Source organism: Antechinus flavipes, chromosome 2 (genome assembly GCF_016432865.1).
Source record: "Antechinus flavipes isolate AdamAnt ecotype Samford, QLD, Australia chromosome 2, AdamAnt_v2, whole genome shotgun sequence".
NCBI lineage: Eukaryota > Metazoa > Chordata > Mammalia > Dasyuromorphia > Dasyuridae > Antechinus > Antechinus flavipes.
This window is the reverse complement of record NC_067399.1, coordinates 123265180-123282311: the sequence shown is the minus strand read 5'-3', so window position 1 is coordinate 123282311 and position 17132 is coordinate 123265180. Positions and strand designations below refer to the sequence as shown.

General features: G+C 38.4%; 1 protein-coding gene across 4 annotated transcripts in view; it reads left to right on the top strand.

Moving 5' to 3' along the window:
* The window catches only part of ADD2 (adducin 2), a 165619-nt gene extending 159445 nt beyond the window's left edge, over window positions 1-6174 (top strand). For all 4 annotated transcript variants that reach the window (XM_051975485.1, XM_051975486.1, XM_051975484.1 and 1 more), the window contains one exon: window positions 5292-6174. In XM_051975485.1, the coding sequence (XP_051831445.1) occupies window positions 5292-5596 (305 nt within the window). In that variant the 3' untranslated portion in view covers window positions 5597-6174. The remainder of the gene's footprint in view (window positions 1-5291) is intronic.
* The last annotated feature ends 10958 nt before the right edge of the window (window positions 6175-17132 follow it).

Here is a 17132-nt window from a genome sequence, read left to right as displayed (position 1 = left end):
AACTCTTTCCCAATTTGAAACTTCCATTATTATTTTTTATATATTTTTTATTATTATTATAGCTTTTTATTTACAAAATATATGCATGGGTAATATTTCAACATTGACCCTTGAAAAAAAATTCTATGCCAACTTTTCCCCTCTTCTCCCCACCCCCTCCCCTAGATGGCAGGTAGTCCAATACATGTTAAATATGTTAAAGTATATGTTAAATCTAATATATGTATACATATTTATACAGTTATCTTGCTGCACAAGAAAAATTGCAACTAGAAAGAAAAAAAGCTTGAGAAGTAAAACAAAAATGCAAGCAAACAATAGTGAAAATGCTATGTTGTGGTCCTCACTCAGTTCCCATAGTCCTCTCTCTGGGTGCAGATGGCTCTCTTCATCACTGAACAATTGAAACTAGTTAGTATCATCTCATTGTTGAAGAGAGCCATGTCCATCAGATTTGATCATCATATAGTCTTGTTGTTGCTGTGTACAATGATCTCCTGGTTCTGCTCATTTCACTCAGCACCAGTTCTTGTAGGTCTCTCCAGGCCTCTCTGAAATCCTCCTGCTGGTCGTTTTTTACAGAACAATAATATCTCATAATATTCATATACCACAATTTATTCAGCCATTCTCCAGTTGATGGGCATCCACTCAGTTCCCAGTTTTTTGCCACTACAAAAAGGTCTGCCACAAACATTTTTTGAACATGTGGGTCCCTTTCCCTCCTTTATGTTTGGGATACAGACCCAGCAGTGGCAATGCTGAATCAAAGGGACACAGTTTGATAGTTCCATTGAGCATAGTTCCAAATTGCTCTTCAGACTGGTTGGATTCAGTCACAACTTCAACAATGTATCAGTGTCCCAGGTTCCCCACATTCCCTCCAACATTCGTCATTCTCTTTTCCTGTCATCTTAGTCAATCTGACAGGTGTGTAGTGGTATCTCAGAGTTGTTTTAATTTGCATTTCTCTGATCAGTAATGATTTGAAGCACCTTTTCATATGACTAGAAACAGTTTCAATTTTTCTTCATCTGAAAATTGTCTATTCATATCCTTTGACCATTTATCAATTAGATAATGGCTTGATTTCTTATAAATTTGAGTCAATTCTCTATATAATTTGGAGATGAGGCTTTTATCAGAACCTTTGAATGTAAAAATGTTTTCCCAGTTTATTGCTTCCCTTCTAAACTTGTCTGCATTAGTTTTATTTGTATAAAAACTTAATCAAAATTATCTATTTTGTGATCAATAATGATTTCTAGTTCTTCTTTGGCCACAAATTCCTTCCTCCTCCACAGGACTAAGAGGTAAACTATGTTCTTCTAATTTGTTTATAATATCATTCTTTATGCCTAGATCATGAACCCATTTTGACTTTATCTTAGTATATGATGTTAAGTGTGGGTCAATGCCTAGTTTCTGCCATACTAGTTTCCAATTTTCCCAGCAGTTTTTGTCAAATACTGAGTTCTTATCCCAAAAGCTGAGGTCTTTAGGTTTGAAAAACACTAGATTGCTATAATTATCGACTATTTTGTCCTGTGAACCTAACCTATTCCACTGATCAACTAGTCTATTTCTTAACCAATACCAAATGGTTTTGGTGATTGCTGCTTTGTAATATAGTTTTAGATTTGGTACACCTAGGCCACCTTCATTTGATTTTTTTTTTCATTAGTTCCCTTGAAATTCTTAACCTTTTGTTCTTCCAGATGAATTTTGTATTTTTTCTAGGTCATTAAAATAGTTTCTTGAAAGCTTCCCAGTTATTGTTGAGGATACTACCATCTTTCACTGAAGCTCACAACCTAAGTATCATCCTTAACTTCTCATTCTCACTGCCATATCTAATCTGTTCCCAGGACCTGTCGATTTAACCTTTGTAGCATTTCTCATATTAGCCCCCATCTCTGCTATGACACCGCTAACTTCCTGGTACAGCCTTTATCACCTCATACCTAAATTATCTCAATAACCTGTGGGTGCATCACTGCCCCAAGTCTCTCCCCATTCAACTGTCATAGTAATCTTCCTAAAGTGCAGGTTTGACCAATCCCATTCCCCTACTCTGTAAAAATCATTGGCTCCCTATAATCTCTAAATGTAAAATTCTCTGTTTGGCTCACAGTTTGCCCCTCTCCTATCTTTCTAGTCTTCTTACACTTTATTCCTCCTTGCCCCACATACACTCAGTTAATACAATTACACTAGGATCCTATTCTTCAAATAAAACTCTGTCTCCAGACTCTGGGCATTCTAACTGACTATCCCCATGATATAGCATCATCTCCCTCTTGTTATGGTACTCTTCAAGAATGAAGGAAAAACAACAACAAAAGAAACCAAGGGATTCCAAGACAGAGAAAGGAGGTTGACTGTCCTGTGCAAGAAACAGCAAGAAAGCCAGTCTGACTGGTTCATAGTATGTGTTGAAGGAAGTAAATTATAAGATTGGAAAAGTAAGAGGGAGCCCTCAGGGTGTGAAGAGCTTTAACAAAGGACTATAATTTTGATTATTGGAAATAACAGAGAGACATAGAGTTTATTGAGTAAGTGGGTGGATGGCTGGGAGATATTTAGACTTATACTTTAGGAAAACTACTTTAGAAGGTGAGGGAAGAAAAGATTAGAGGGAGGAGAGACCTGCAGCAAGGAGGCCAATTGGAAAGTTATTGTAATCATCCAGGCAAGAGAGGATGAAAACCCAAATTAGAGCTGTGATTGTGTTCATAAAGAAGAGAATATATTCAAGAACTGAGGTGGAAAAGGAAATTGCAAGATTTGTCACCCAAGTGGATAAGTAAAGAGATAGTAGTTGAGGATGACATCAAAGTTGCAATTGGGTAGGTAAAAGGGAGATTCCAGAAATAGGAAGTTCAAAAGAGAGTGGGGAAAAGATGAGTTTTAAGTTTGAGATGCTCATGAGACAACCAGTTTGAGGCATTTAATAACAGGACTGCAGCTTACAAGGAAAAGTTAGGGAGGGATAATAGATAAGGGAATCATCTGAAAGGAAATACACACCCATGGGAGGGAGATGAGATGGCCAATATATGGAATATAGAGAAGAGGGTTCAAAATAGAACCTTGGGAAATAACCTGGCATAAAAATCCAGCAAAGGAGGCTCTGTAAGAAAACCAAAAGAGCCTTCAATTATGGCAACCCAAAGTGGAGATAGTATATAGAAGTATCAACAGTGGCAAATGTTGCAGAAAAATAAAAAAATAATGATAGGGAAGAAGCCATTCTATTTGGCAATTAGAGTATCAATGGCAGCTTTGGAGAGAGAAATTTTACTTGAATTGATGAGGTAGAAACTCAGACTGTAGAGCAGAGGTTTTTGCCTGGGATCCATGAATTTTTTAAAAATATTTTGATAACTATACTTAAATATAATTGGTTTCCTTGTAATTCTATGTATTTTGTGTTATTCATTTAAAAATATTATTCTGAGGATTCCATGGGCTTCTCCAGACTGCCAAAAGTGTCCATGACACACAAAAAATGTTAAGAACTCATTATCTAGGATGAATGGAAAAGGAAGAAATATAAGACTAACTGGAACTAGCTTTTTCAAGGAGTATAGCTGTGAAAAGGAAGAGAAATATAATACAACAAAGCTATCTAGCAGGATATAGAGAGGTTGTTTTTTTTTTTTTTAAATACTTGGACTTTTTTTTTAGCAACAGGGAAGGAATGATAGAGATTAAAGATTAGAGAAAACAGGAAGACAGAAGGGGCCATTTGCTACTGAAGTTGGGGGGATGAATCAAGGGCATGTGTAAAAGCACTCTTCTAAAGCAGAAAAGCAACCTCATCATGGGAGGGAGAGGAGGTGAGGGTTGAAGGGGAAGATCTCTCTGAGTCTTATTTCCTTTATTTGTAAAATTTGGGTTTTCACTGAATGATCTCTAATATCCTCTTTAACCTTATACCTTGAGCAGATGCCCACCTTGTCTGTTCCTAATCTTTGCTATTTTACTCGGTATTCTCCTCGCTTCCTGGACTCTGTGCATTAGCTAAAGTGAATACCTCTCTTCTTCAAATATGCCATGTTTTCTCCCTGTACTGTGCATTTACTCATGCTGTTTCCTATGACTGGCAAACTTTCCTTTCCCTCTCAACCTACTGACAATCCTAGGAGATCAATCCCATCCAATAAAGCTCAACTGAAATGGCATGTCCAACAGAAAGTTTTTCCTTCATCTTTTCAGCAAGGAACATATCCCTCTTCCTTCACCTATCTAATGTATTTCTCATGGGCTATAGTCTGTTACACTTGTCTATTTGTGGTCTATATCCCAACCAGAATTTAACCTGTATAAGGGCAGGGATCATATTTTATCTAAACTTTATACTCATCCTTACCACCTAGCACAGCATTCTGCTCACACTGAGTGCTTAATCAATGCTTATCTATTGTTTTAAAGACAGCCTGACCTGTGTTCTCTAATGTTTTTTAATAAGAATTGGAAAAGCCATTTGAGGCAAACTTGCCACTGTCTACTCTCTAGCTATTTATCTTTTCTCCTAGAAAGTTGTTTCAGTCCCTAGAGAGGCAGAACCTTTTACACAAATATAATTAATTTACACATTTTAAAATCCATTAAATGGAACTCTTGCCACTGAATTGTCCCTTCTGTCCTTTCATCTCTTTCCTGGGCTGCTTTTTTTGAGCATGCATGGCAGCGTCCTCCCTTTTCCTGTAATTCCACTTATATCTATTCCCTCTTTTCTTGGTGGGAAAGGCCCTGAATTAGGCAGAGAATGACACAGATTGGACTGGTCCTGGTTTGGATCAAAACTATCACCTGCATGGTCCCCTGCCACCTACTGACATAGGTATCAACCTTACTGGCTATTCTAGGCTGGTATATATAAATTTGTCGATGAGAATTAAAAGTGGTTTCTCTCTCAGGGACTCTCTCACCTGGATAGAATACATGGCGAGTGGCCCATGAGATGTGGCTCCTTTGATCCTAAGCACCCTGCAAGCCAGTTTGCCTTTTCTCTTGCTCCAGAATAATAATGGCCAGGCCTATCATCACTACCTCATCCCCTTTTTACAAAAATGCAAGGTATTGTGGCCTGGAATATGCCCTTCCCCATTTCTCAATATCACTTCTGAGATAATCACCCTGGACTGTGAGGTTGCAGGGTGCTTTGGAAACCAGGGGTGGATGCCAAATTGCACTTGAATCTTATCACCCAGCAGGTGTTGTGGTCACCAGAGTGGAGCAAATGAAGTGAAATCTCATGGCTCATATCTCTTTATTTTTTGAAGGTGCTAAGAAGACCGAAACAAGTAAAGCTGCCAATGAATCTGAAAAGACCATGCCGGAAGGGGTAGTGGTCAATGGAAAAGAGGAAGACCAGACAGTAGAAGAAGTTCTGAGCAAAGGAATAAGTCAGATGACTACCAATACTGACACAGATGTGGATGCCTCCAAAGAAAAAACTGAGTCAGTCACCAGTGGTCCCATGTCCCCTGAAGGCTCACCCTCTAAGTCCCCATCCAAGAAGAAAAAGAAATTCCGAACCCCATCCTTTCTGAAGAAAAGCAAAAAGAAGGAGAAAGTGGAATCCTGATTTTCCCACCCTCAGGCCCCCCACTTGCTTCTCCTTCTTTCCTGCCCCTTCCCTCCCCCGTCTCTGTCTCTGAAAGTACAGAGCCACGGAAGGATAGAGTAAGATGTAGACTTGGACAGCTGGAAGAGACCTTAGAATTCATCTGATACCATCCTTTCAGTTGACAGAGGAGAACACTGAGGCTTATCAGGGGGGAGTGACTTGTCCAGAGTCACATATTAGTTAGTGGCAGAGCCAGGACTAGAACCCAGGTCTTTTGATTCCTGGTCCAGTGTTCTTTCCACTATGGCAATGCTGCCTAGCTGCAAGCTGCCTTTGTTAGAATGGTGCCCGCCAATACTGAGCCAAAGGCTGGAAGCCAGGAATGGCTCTCAGCCTCTCACACTCTCAAGCTAAATGTGAGGGGAGGAGGGCTTTCCCAGCTCATAATCTACTCTTTCTCTCAGGAACCTAGTTTCCTGCTGATATAGCTGTAGCTAACAGAAATCATTTTGTCTTTTTTAATTTGGGGTTCCTATCACCTCTGCTTGAGGACCTAAACACACTTTCTTGCACTCTAAAGCAAATGCTAATTTTCACTCTTCTGTTCATCAGGGCTCATCATTGAGTGCCCTGGCTACTAGACCCTGAGCTCTAAGAAAAACATCTTTTTTCATAGTGTGTGTGTGTGTGTGTGTGTGTGTATGTGTGTGTGTGAGAGAGAGAGAGAGAGAGAGAGACAGACAGACAGACAGACAGACAGAGAACAAAAGCACATACCCTGACAAGAGTTCGCAGAATTGAGTGGAAGAGAAAAGATTTCTGAATTCAGGAAAGACAAGTGGGACTGAAAGCTAAGCATCAACTTGCTCAATAACCAAAGAATACTATTTTGGTTTCATTAATATGAAAAAGGTCATAATTTCTTATCCTCTTAAAATGCTGGAGGTTGAAACCACATTTAACAAAAGTAGAGAGCAGGAGGAAGATGTCCCATCCTTCTGTTTCTTAGCTAGGATAGAAATGGAAGAAGCCTAGGACCTCTGCTTGATTTTGGATGTCATAAAATGAGGTAAGATGTACTATCTCTTTGGTGTCCTATACAAAAGACAGCTGCTATCTTCTCTAATCAATGTTTAGTTGTCATGTTCCCCTTGGAGATTAAATCCTGCTGGTTAAACATCATTTCCCTTAAAATCAGGACTCTTTGTTTATCAGATTAGAATCAATGACCTTCCATTTTGTAAGCTACTTGTGGCTCTCTTGGTTTATCACTAGGTCTGAGAGAAATTACTCTGAATCCAGCGGAGATGGAAAGCTCCAAAAGTCACTTAAAGCCAGGCAGCTTAGGCCACTTCTGAGGAAATGGTTGAATCTTCCCACTATTTCTAAAAAAACAAAACAAAACAAAACAGCCTATACCATTAATCCATTGCAGGACTTGGTAAAAGCTGCAAAGTTGATTATTTTAATACCAATACTACTTTTGAAGTTCTAGAAAACAGGTATACTATTTTCCCTTCTAGGCAGTAATATTTAATAGAAATCTTTTCTATTGTGACTCAGTACTAAACAAAAAAAACACCAAACTGATAAGACTTTTTTAGTACTAAGTACTATTGTTACTTTAGAATCACTATTGATTGTTCTTCTCCTCTGTTTAATAAGAATAGGAAATGGAGTAAGTATAAAAGCTTTAACTGAAACTCAACATGGATTGGTGAGAAAGGTGCTAATGATGATACTAAAATGCAGTTGTGTTCAAGTAAGCAACAAGGGCTTCTTGGATAAATTAGTATTCCATTGCTGGGAATGGGGAGCCCAAATAAGAAAACACGATTTTGGGTTTTTTTAGTGACTATATAAAAATCAAAGCCCTTCATGTCACTAGGAACCTAGACTCCCAGATGCTATTTCTTCAGGACAAGTCCTTTCAGATTAAAAAAACATCTATTGAGTAGGTCATACTTTTCAAAACATTTTTGTTGATTACCACCTTTAAAAAGATTTTGCACTAACTTTAGAAATTAATACTTATTTTTATTAGCAAAAGGAAAGAAAGTAATGTTAAGGGTAAAGGAAATAATTTTATGCCCTTTGATCTGTAGGTCTATAGTTAGAGATGAGAACAAACATTCCTGTCCTGAGAATCATAATCATAGAGTCTCACCATACCTGCACAGAACCATCTCTATGATGTCTCTAACAAATGATCATTAAGCTTTCTTTGATGATCTGCATTATTGGGGCACTTAGGACATCCTCATACCCCATTCCTCTTTTGGACAACTCAAATCATTTATCAATTCAATGTCTTCTTTACATGTACATTATACCTCTATAATTCTCTCCTGTTGTTCCTCATTGTGCAGTCTGGGCCAATCAAAACAAATCTAACTCTTCCTTCACAAAGGACAACTTTTGTTTGTGGGTAGCAACCACAAGTCATCTAGACCTCAGCTCCAAACTAAATTGAGCCAATTCCATTTCTTTTCTTTTTAAATTAGTAGCAGAGGCACATGTTAGTAAACATACCAGTTTTAAATCCCAAAGTCCATACAATGTGACTAGAGTGAAATTGCCTTACAAAAGGCCGTGTTAGAACTTCAGTAACATGAGCAAGATAACATTCTAGTGGATAGAATGTTTAATTAGGAGTCAAGAAAGACCTGGCAAAGTTCTCATGTAGAAGCCATATCTATTAGGCTCTTTGAGGAAAACATTTAAAGGAATTTCCAAACCAGAAAGGGACCTTGGACTCATCCAACACAACACTCTCATTCTATGAGGAGGAAATTGAGATCCAAAACCATTGTGACTTACCCAAGTTCACGGAGTTACTTAGTGGCACAATGAGAACTTGAAATCAGGTTTTCTACCTGAAATCCAGTTGTTCTTTTTTCTACCCAATGCTACTTAGTTTTAGTGAAGAGACAGAGGAAGATGTCACCAAAGTTGAAGGTTAATACAATGATTTCCTGTCCTATTTAGACATAAGGCAAAAATCATTGAAGTATCTTTCCAAATAACTTTTTAATTTGCTTAATGGAAAAGGTACAGACAGGCAGGATAGTTGTTTTTTTCTTTTACTTTTAGATAAAGATGGGAGTAGAACTAACTGAAAAGAATTCATAGGAGAATCCATGATTAGTTTTAAACTGTTATCAATCCATCCATATATGAGATAGGAAAAAATGAAAAAAAAAATTCTGAGATCAAGCTGAAATCATGGCTAGTTTCAGAGAATATCTGGCTGAGCATAGAAGCAGGCACCATAACGTGGAACTGGAATGAAGCTAAGGAATCATCTGATTCAACTGCCACTTTATACAGAAAGACAGTGGTACCCAAAGAAAATATGGAGCTTGCCCATAGTCACATAGATATTAAGCATCAGAGACAACATTTGAACAAAAATCTCTTGATTCCAGACCTAATGTTCTATCCACTGTACCATGGAGACTTCAATAGGAAAGGCAATGTCTTCTCTAAGCTGCTTCCCTACTATTTTGATTCTATCCTTTGGTCATTAAGGGAGGTCATTTTGTCTATAGAGTTCCGAATATGGAACTAGAAGATGTACATTCAAATTCTAGCTCATCTACTTACTGCTTAGATGACCTTGGATATGTCACTCAATGTCCCATGCCTGTTTCCTCAGGAATTGGACTAGGTGATCTCTCTGGTCCCTTTCATCTTTAAATCCACGATCCCTGACCTGTCCCTATATTTTTGAAAGGAAGTTTAATTGAAGGTAGCATTTAGTGAAAGCTATAGCTCTGGTAGAAGGTGTGACCAGTTTCCTAGAAGTGAGTTAGGCAGACATTGATTTCCCTCTCCAACTTCCAGCTCTATTTTCTAATCTAATTTTAAGGTTCTCTGGAGTCTTATGGCTATCATAATCAAAATATGTACATTGTAGCTTTCTGTCTCTTCACATATACCTCATCATTCTCCTCTCAAATTCAATTGAAAAAAAAATCATCCTATAGGTTCTTCCTCTGCTAAAAGAATCAAATGAATACATTTAAATCACTTTGGGAGATACTAAGAAGAAAATATGATTTTAACAAGCCCCAACTTTATGAACAATTTGTTTTGTCATAGATTATATTTGAGTTCAAATCAGGTATTCCATCAACAAAAGGATCAAATAGGAACATAAACTTAGGATCCTAAGAAGTTCTCTATCCTAATCTCTCAAATAAAAGATAAAGCATTTGAGGTCTAGAGTAATTAAGGAACTTCTCATGATCACAGAGGAAGAGGCAGAGTGGAGATTTAAACCCAGATCTTCTGACTCAAAAGTTCCCCCAATTACAAAATTGCTTCCTCTATCTAAAATTCAGAGGTGACCCTCCCACCTAAGCATTAGAATAGGCCATCATAAAGTTTGTCTGCTCAGGTGCAATGGGTGTGTGCATGTGTGTGTGGATGTGTATGCATGAATGAGTGCATGTGCAAGAGGGAGAGAGACATTTTGTCTTTTTGAGAATGATTTTTAATATGACATCTATATAGTGCTTTTTGATTTAAAATTACATTAATTTGACTCACAATTTTATGAGCTAAGTAGGGCATCTGTTTTCCAGATAAAGAAATTGGGGTTCAGAGAAATTCTTTGACTTGTCCAAGCTCAGACAGCTAGCAAAAAGCACTTGTAGTTTTGGAAAAGTCAAAAATTCCAGATAAGATTCTAATTAGAAACTTGCCTAGGGACATATGCAGCATACAGTTTGCATTATAAGGTTGACATTTCTGAATATGCTTCTTTTCTGCTGTAGCTCCAAGCCAAATACATTATATCCATATGTAACCATTTAAAGTCCTTTAACTAGCAGTGCTGCAATCATATTCCATTACATGCATATACCACAATTTGTTTAGCTACTCCCCCCAAGCCTTACCTTTTACAGTGGAGGAAACTGAGTTCCAGAGAAGGGTCACACAATTGATAGAACTAGAAGCCTGTAAATAATATGTCTAAATTCTCTACCACCACAATTTGAAAACTGATGAGGTAACTCTCTTCTCCACTGTTTTGAGTATTTTGAAAGGAAACACTTGACTTAATAGAAAACTAATAAGCATGGAGTTGCTCTGTAATTATATGATATCTGCTCACCAGTTATTCATTTATAAGTTTACATCTGTGCACAGTAACACTTGTGCTGTACAATATGTGAAGCATAAATAATGATGTAATTATTCCAAAATAACCCAGCAATTATTGGAGCAATTATATATTAGATTGCAGTTATTTGTGCCAGTATAAAGAAATGGTTACAAAAGCAGAGTTGTAGCATAAATGAATTGCCTTCAGCTCTGTTGTCATCTCATGTGGAGGACACATACCCAGCAATCAGTGGGGAAATTTTTAGGCAACCCACCCTCCTCCTATTCAGTCTAGAAAGGAACTGTCAGCATTTTCTTCTAAGTGATCTTGGAGATCTGGGATTCTCCTTTCAAGAGAGCCCACTTGAATAACAGTGAGGAAATGTATCTATTCGTTCTTGGATAGGGGGAGGGGGAAAAGAAAGAAAGGATTTTTTTTTTTAAAGTTTTCTTTTAAAAGCCATATTCCCTGAAAGGTTTGCTCCAAAGCTCTCACTTTTCACTAAGAGGGTAAAGGGTAAGGGAGAAGGCACGGGATGGGTGAAAAGCATCTCACAATTTTACCATTTATAAAGAAGCCTAATGGGGCACCTGATTTGGAGCAAGTTGTATGCTTTGAAAATAATAGTTTGTAAAGATCATTTTGGAGACAGGAATAGCATTTACCTCATATATGCAGTAGACTGAGCTTTCATTAATATAAGGGATTCACAGAGAAGAAATTCCCTTTACTAATGTAAGTCAGCACCTTCTTCCCAACTTTTATTCTTAAAGCACTAAAAGATTAAGTCCATTGCCCTGGATAACATGGCCAGTATGTGTCAGAAGGAGGACTTGAACCATGCCTTCCTAGTTCTTAGGCTGGGTTCCCTAATCTATACCATGCTGCCTCTCATCACATAGTAGATCCTCAATAAATACTTGTTGGGTCAAATTGAATGGAGTAGAAATGACTAAGCTTTTCCAGTGTGGAGTTGCTATGTTTTCAGGGAAATGGTTTAACTCTTTAAATCCATGTAATAAGATATGTTCATGTAATATGATCCCATTGTTTTTACGAATTGTAATGAGAAAATGTTATACACACATATAAAAGATTAGAAATGCAAAATCCAGCATTTGGAACACTGATCACTTTTAAGCTTCTGTTTGAATAACTGGCATTCCCCAAGCTTGAAATGTATTTACCAAAGGGAAGGCAAAGTGAAAATAGCTCAGATATAGACCTTGGCAAGTCATGGAATTCCTTGGACCTCAGTTTCCCCAGTTAGGAAATGAAAGGGTTGGACTAAATGGCCTCTGGGGTCCCTTCCAGCTCGATAGCTATGATTCAGACTCAGTAATTTCAGGAAGATTTAAACACACACAAAAAAGGGGGGGGGGGCGGAATTAAACTATAATAGCATAATGGAGGGAAACTAGCCAGACAAATCCCTGGGATGAAAGCAAGTTTAAGACTCTTCTGTCCTTGGCCTGTAGAATCCCAAAGTGGGCTAATTACTACCACAGGCTTTAGAGACAATAAATGTTACATTTTCTATTTGATGGTCAGCCTTGATAAATATTAGAAAAATTGTGATGATTGGCTATTAAAACTGGAAAGAACCTCCAAGATCACCTTCAAAAACTTATTTTACAGATGAGGAAACTGGGTGTCATAACAGGGAAATGATTTGTCTAAGCTAACATGAATAAGCAGATTTCTGGGATTTCTACCAAATTCCTTGAACTCCAGAGCCAAGGATTTTTCTACCCTAGTACACTGCCCCTTAGATGATAATGATGGAATCAGAATGAGCACTGAGGTAAATGGAAATAGCATTTCAGCTAGAGGGAGGGAAGAGCACAAGCATTTTCTTATTGCCCCATTAATTCTCCCCTCCATAGACCTTATCTTGAGAGCAATTAACAAAGGCTAGTTTTCATTTGGTAAAGCCTTTAAATTTCTCTCCAGATCTAGAAACAGGTGGAACTGCTAGGAAGAGAAAGAGAAAGGTTACATCTACATTAAAATCTCAAACTCCCAGCTCCTCAGAGGGAACTACCTTGTATAGATAGCTTTTAGATGGGTTCTCTGTTAAAGTGAAACTGATAGATTGCAGCAAGTGGATTAGTGCTCAAGAGAGCCATGGGAAGAAGAGGCAACATCTTTACAAGGGCTCTCAGCAGATGAAACAGATTCCCAGGGTCCTTCCAACTCCACACCTCATGCTCAATCCAGGTCTCCAATCCCACCCAAAGAATGACTTTGTTTTCTCCTTGCGGGTTGCTCTATCCCTCCCTGGTAACTGCTCAGATTTGGTGTTTGGCCTCTCACCAGAAAGGAAAGGAAAAATGAAATGGACAGAAGCCAGGGATTGCCTGTGCAGTGGTTAAGTAAAGCAGTGTAAGTCTAGGATACAGTGTTCTGTATAGTTATTGGGCTGTTCCAGTGAAATGTCTGTGTCTGACAATCGTGGCTTCAAAGTGCTATTTGATGTCTCCACTTGTACATATATTCTCTAAGCTTGGCCTTTTGCTACTATTGTGAAGTTTAAAGTAGGGGTTCCATGTACATACATACGATTTCAGCTACTGAGACGCTTGCACCCTGTATCTCGGCATTACCGCTGGTAAACCATCCTGCCTTTCTTCGGCATGTCAACACTTTTGGAACAGCGATGACATGCAGATTAATGGTTGGTCTCTTAGGCTTTTACTTTGCAATTTTATATATACATAATATGACTATATATTTATGGGTTGGTTTTGTACAGTTTGGGGGTTTGCATCTCCAAGCTTCAATGTTGTCCTGCTATTTCCAAGAGAATGTTTTGGATTCACTGTCTGAGCCCTCTCACTTTGCTTGTGTTTGAGTGTCTCATCCAAGGGGATGTATCCCTGCCTATGGATTACTACTACTTTGTGTGCTCTTCTCTCATGAATGGATATTACCATATTAAACATAATGTTCTCAGCCTCCTCCTCGATAGGCCTCTTCTTTCAATGGGCATTGTGGCAAACACAGTGAGACCAGTGGTCAAAACAAAGCACCCACTAACTGCTTCTTGTATTCACCAAGCTGTTTACCTCTTCCCAGAGAGAGTACAATAAAATATATCCAAGTGGATAAAGACATCAAAGACAACAGAAAGAACTATAGTCTGGAACAGTGAGGACATCTTCCTGAAAAACATATTTGGGCTGGATCTTAAAAGTTAGATGAGTTCTAGATACACGAAGAAGAGAAACAGGTATCCATGCAAGGAAACAACATGTACACAGAAGTACAGGTAGGAAGGAATGAGGTGAAATGAAAGAGACATCATGGGAAGAAAGATGAGAAAATTGGGGGAAGGAAATAAAAACCTTGGCTTCCTCTCAGCCCTGGATCCTTACAACACCCAACCCCTAAACAATGATTTTGGCAAATAGGCTTTAGTGCCAGGAGGAACCTCAGAGAACACAAAGGTGTTGTTTTATATAAATGGAAACTGAATCCTAAAGGTAATAGATGTCTTATCCAAGGTCCCATTTAGTCACAAAAACATGCAGAATTGCAGGGGACCTCAGTGGTCATCTAGTCCAGCCCAGACTCAAAAAGGAATCCCCATAAGAACTTATCCAGAAAGTAGTCATCCAGCCCTTGTTTAAAGATCCTGCTAGTTAAAGCTAACCTACTCTGTAATGGGGCAGAGAATTCCTTTTTTGGTCATCAGTCATTGTTAGGAAATTTTCTTTTCTCAAGCCTAAATTTACTTCTTTACACATTTTCTCCTGAAAACACCTTCTAGGACTAAAGAGAATTATTTGTCTCCTTCCATCTGATAGTCCTAAAAATACTTGAAGAAAACTCTAGCTTAATATCCCTCTTTATCCATTCATTGAGCCAATTTTCATAATATGAGCTGAAGGTTTTTCACCTTGCTAGTTGGCCTCCTACTAAATTGTGACAACTAGAATTGATCATAATACTCTAAATATGCTCTGACCAGTGCAAAATGTGGTGGCAGGGGATCTTAACCTGAGGTTTATGTACTCAGAGAGTTCAGAGGAGTTCATGAAGTTGCATGGGGAAAAAAATTACATCTTTATTTTCACTAATCAAAGTTTAGCATCTTCAATTATGAATGTACATAGTACATGTAATTTTGAAAAGGGGTCCATAGGCTTCACCACAGCAGCAAAGACTACATGACTGCAAAAAATGTTCAGAAGTCCTGATCGATTGTATCATTGCCTTATTCCTGGAAAATACACCACTCTTAAGGCAGCATAACTTCACACTGATGTTCTTGGCTGCCAAAAAGAGAGTGATAGTACAAGGATTCAAACACAAGCCCTCTTGTTCCAAATCCAGTGCTCTTTCCACTAGCTACAACATCCATTCCTCATAACAGATTATAAATAGGTCATTATCTCTTTCTATCCTGGATTTTGTCCCTTATAGCCTCATCCAGTTCTCTTAATTCTTTGGATGTTCTGACCCTATTACTTCCACCACTGATCACCCTCTATCTACCTTACTGACTTATAGGAATTTATATCTGAAATTCACCTGAGAGATTTATAGGAGAAATTTAACCTTGGAGGTTTGACATAATTTGGCTTTCTGATTGGATACAGTAAGGGGGATTACCAAGACTGTCCACCTCCAGGGGTTGGGAGGTGGGAAGTGGAGGAAGAGAACGTAAGGTTCAGCTGATCCCCATCAGTGCCTTTCTATGCTTGACTTAAGGAGTAATCTTATCAGGACTTCAGGCTTTCTCTGCCAATGCTGCCTTGTTACCCAGGACCTCATCAGTGTTAGCTATAGTCTCAACAACAAAAGATTGGCCACTTCCTTGGAAGGCATAGTGGATTTGAGTCAGAGAATACAGGTCTGAAGACTATTCTTTCTAATTACCGTGTGTCCTTGGACAAATCAATTTCTCTGGCCCTATCATCTCAGATGAAAAGTATGTGTGTGGGGGTGGGGTGGGAGGGAGTTGTATTAAAATTGCCTCTGAGGTCCTTTCTGGCTCTAAATCTATGATTTTGTGATTCAGGTGAGGAATTTAGTTGCAGCAATTTATGAAGATAGAAGGGATAACCATAAGAATGGAATCATATAAATTTTGACTTACTAAAGTACCACACAGCATAGGAGAAGACTTGGATTCTCTGATAATTAATTTTAGGAAACTTGTTAGCCTAGATAAAATTATCTTAAGCCTTTACTCTTGATAAAGTCTTGCGCAGGGCAGGGAGTTGTGGGAACCCCCTTCTGGTCGGCACAGGTCCTTCATAAATGAATTTATGAACCCAAAAAGTTAAACTGGCAAAAGACGTTTATTATTAGAACTGAGAAGTCAGCTTTTGCAGACTGACTTCCTTAGTGGCAGGGTCCCAACAGAAAAGTAAAGATCTAGCAGAGAAATCCCAACAGAGAGGTGAATAGGGTCCTGTTAGGGAAATAGGTGAAAGAGATAAAGAGGGAGTAATGCTGAAAAGAGAATGCCTTTTCAGTGGGCAAAGGGTCAAAGCTATGCCAAGGGGAGAGAGAGTTTCCTTGGCATGATTAAGTCCTTTGCAAAGGATTGAGCTGAAGGAAGCTTGTTTTATGGGCAGCTCTTGGTGGGGACTGGGAGCAGTTTGAGCTGAAATCAGAATAGAGAATCTTCTAATTGAATGAGTGTCCCTAGACTAATATCCAACTCAATAGAGTTGGATAGAAATCTCCATTTCAGCTTGGGCTAAGTAAGAGTGGTCCTGAACTCAACTAGTCCCACCCAGATAACAGAATGAAACCACTTTATCTTGATTCCCTGGAATTTCAAAGCTTTCCTAAATCCAATAGCCACTCCATTCAATCCAACAAGTATTTATTAAGTAATAATTTTGAGCTATGTACAGGGCTAGTCACTTAGAATACAATAGTAGAAATAAAATAGTTCTTGTGCTCAAGGAGTTTATGCTCTCTTGGGAGGAAACAACAAGTAAACAAATGAGAAAAATGCAAAATAAATGCATAGCAATTGAGTGGGGAAAACTAAGAACTGGAAGGGATCAGGAAGAAGTTGGCAGTTCAACAAAGCCTTAGAAAGTTCTATTAGTGGGAAATTTCAAGCATGGGTTAAGCACACACATCCTGTGCAAAGACATGGAAACAGAAGATTATTTGGTGATGTCAGAATAGTAATACCTAATTCGAAATAAACACTTGACAAATTCACAATGAACATTCTCTTTATCAAAAGAAAGATTTAAGAGAAGAGGTTACAGACAAAACTAGGTGGTAAAATAGGCATCAAGAGTGACAAATATGAAATAGAGTTGGGAGAGTTATGATGAGAGCGGGGCTGTGAAGGAGAAGTATGACAGGATTAGGTGAGCCATTCCTTGTTCTCCAAGGCACATGCTCATAGTGAAGGAAATTCGCTTACTCAAAAGCTGTGATAAAAAGGCTTTTATTGTTAGAGAG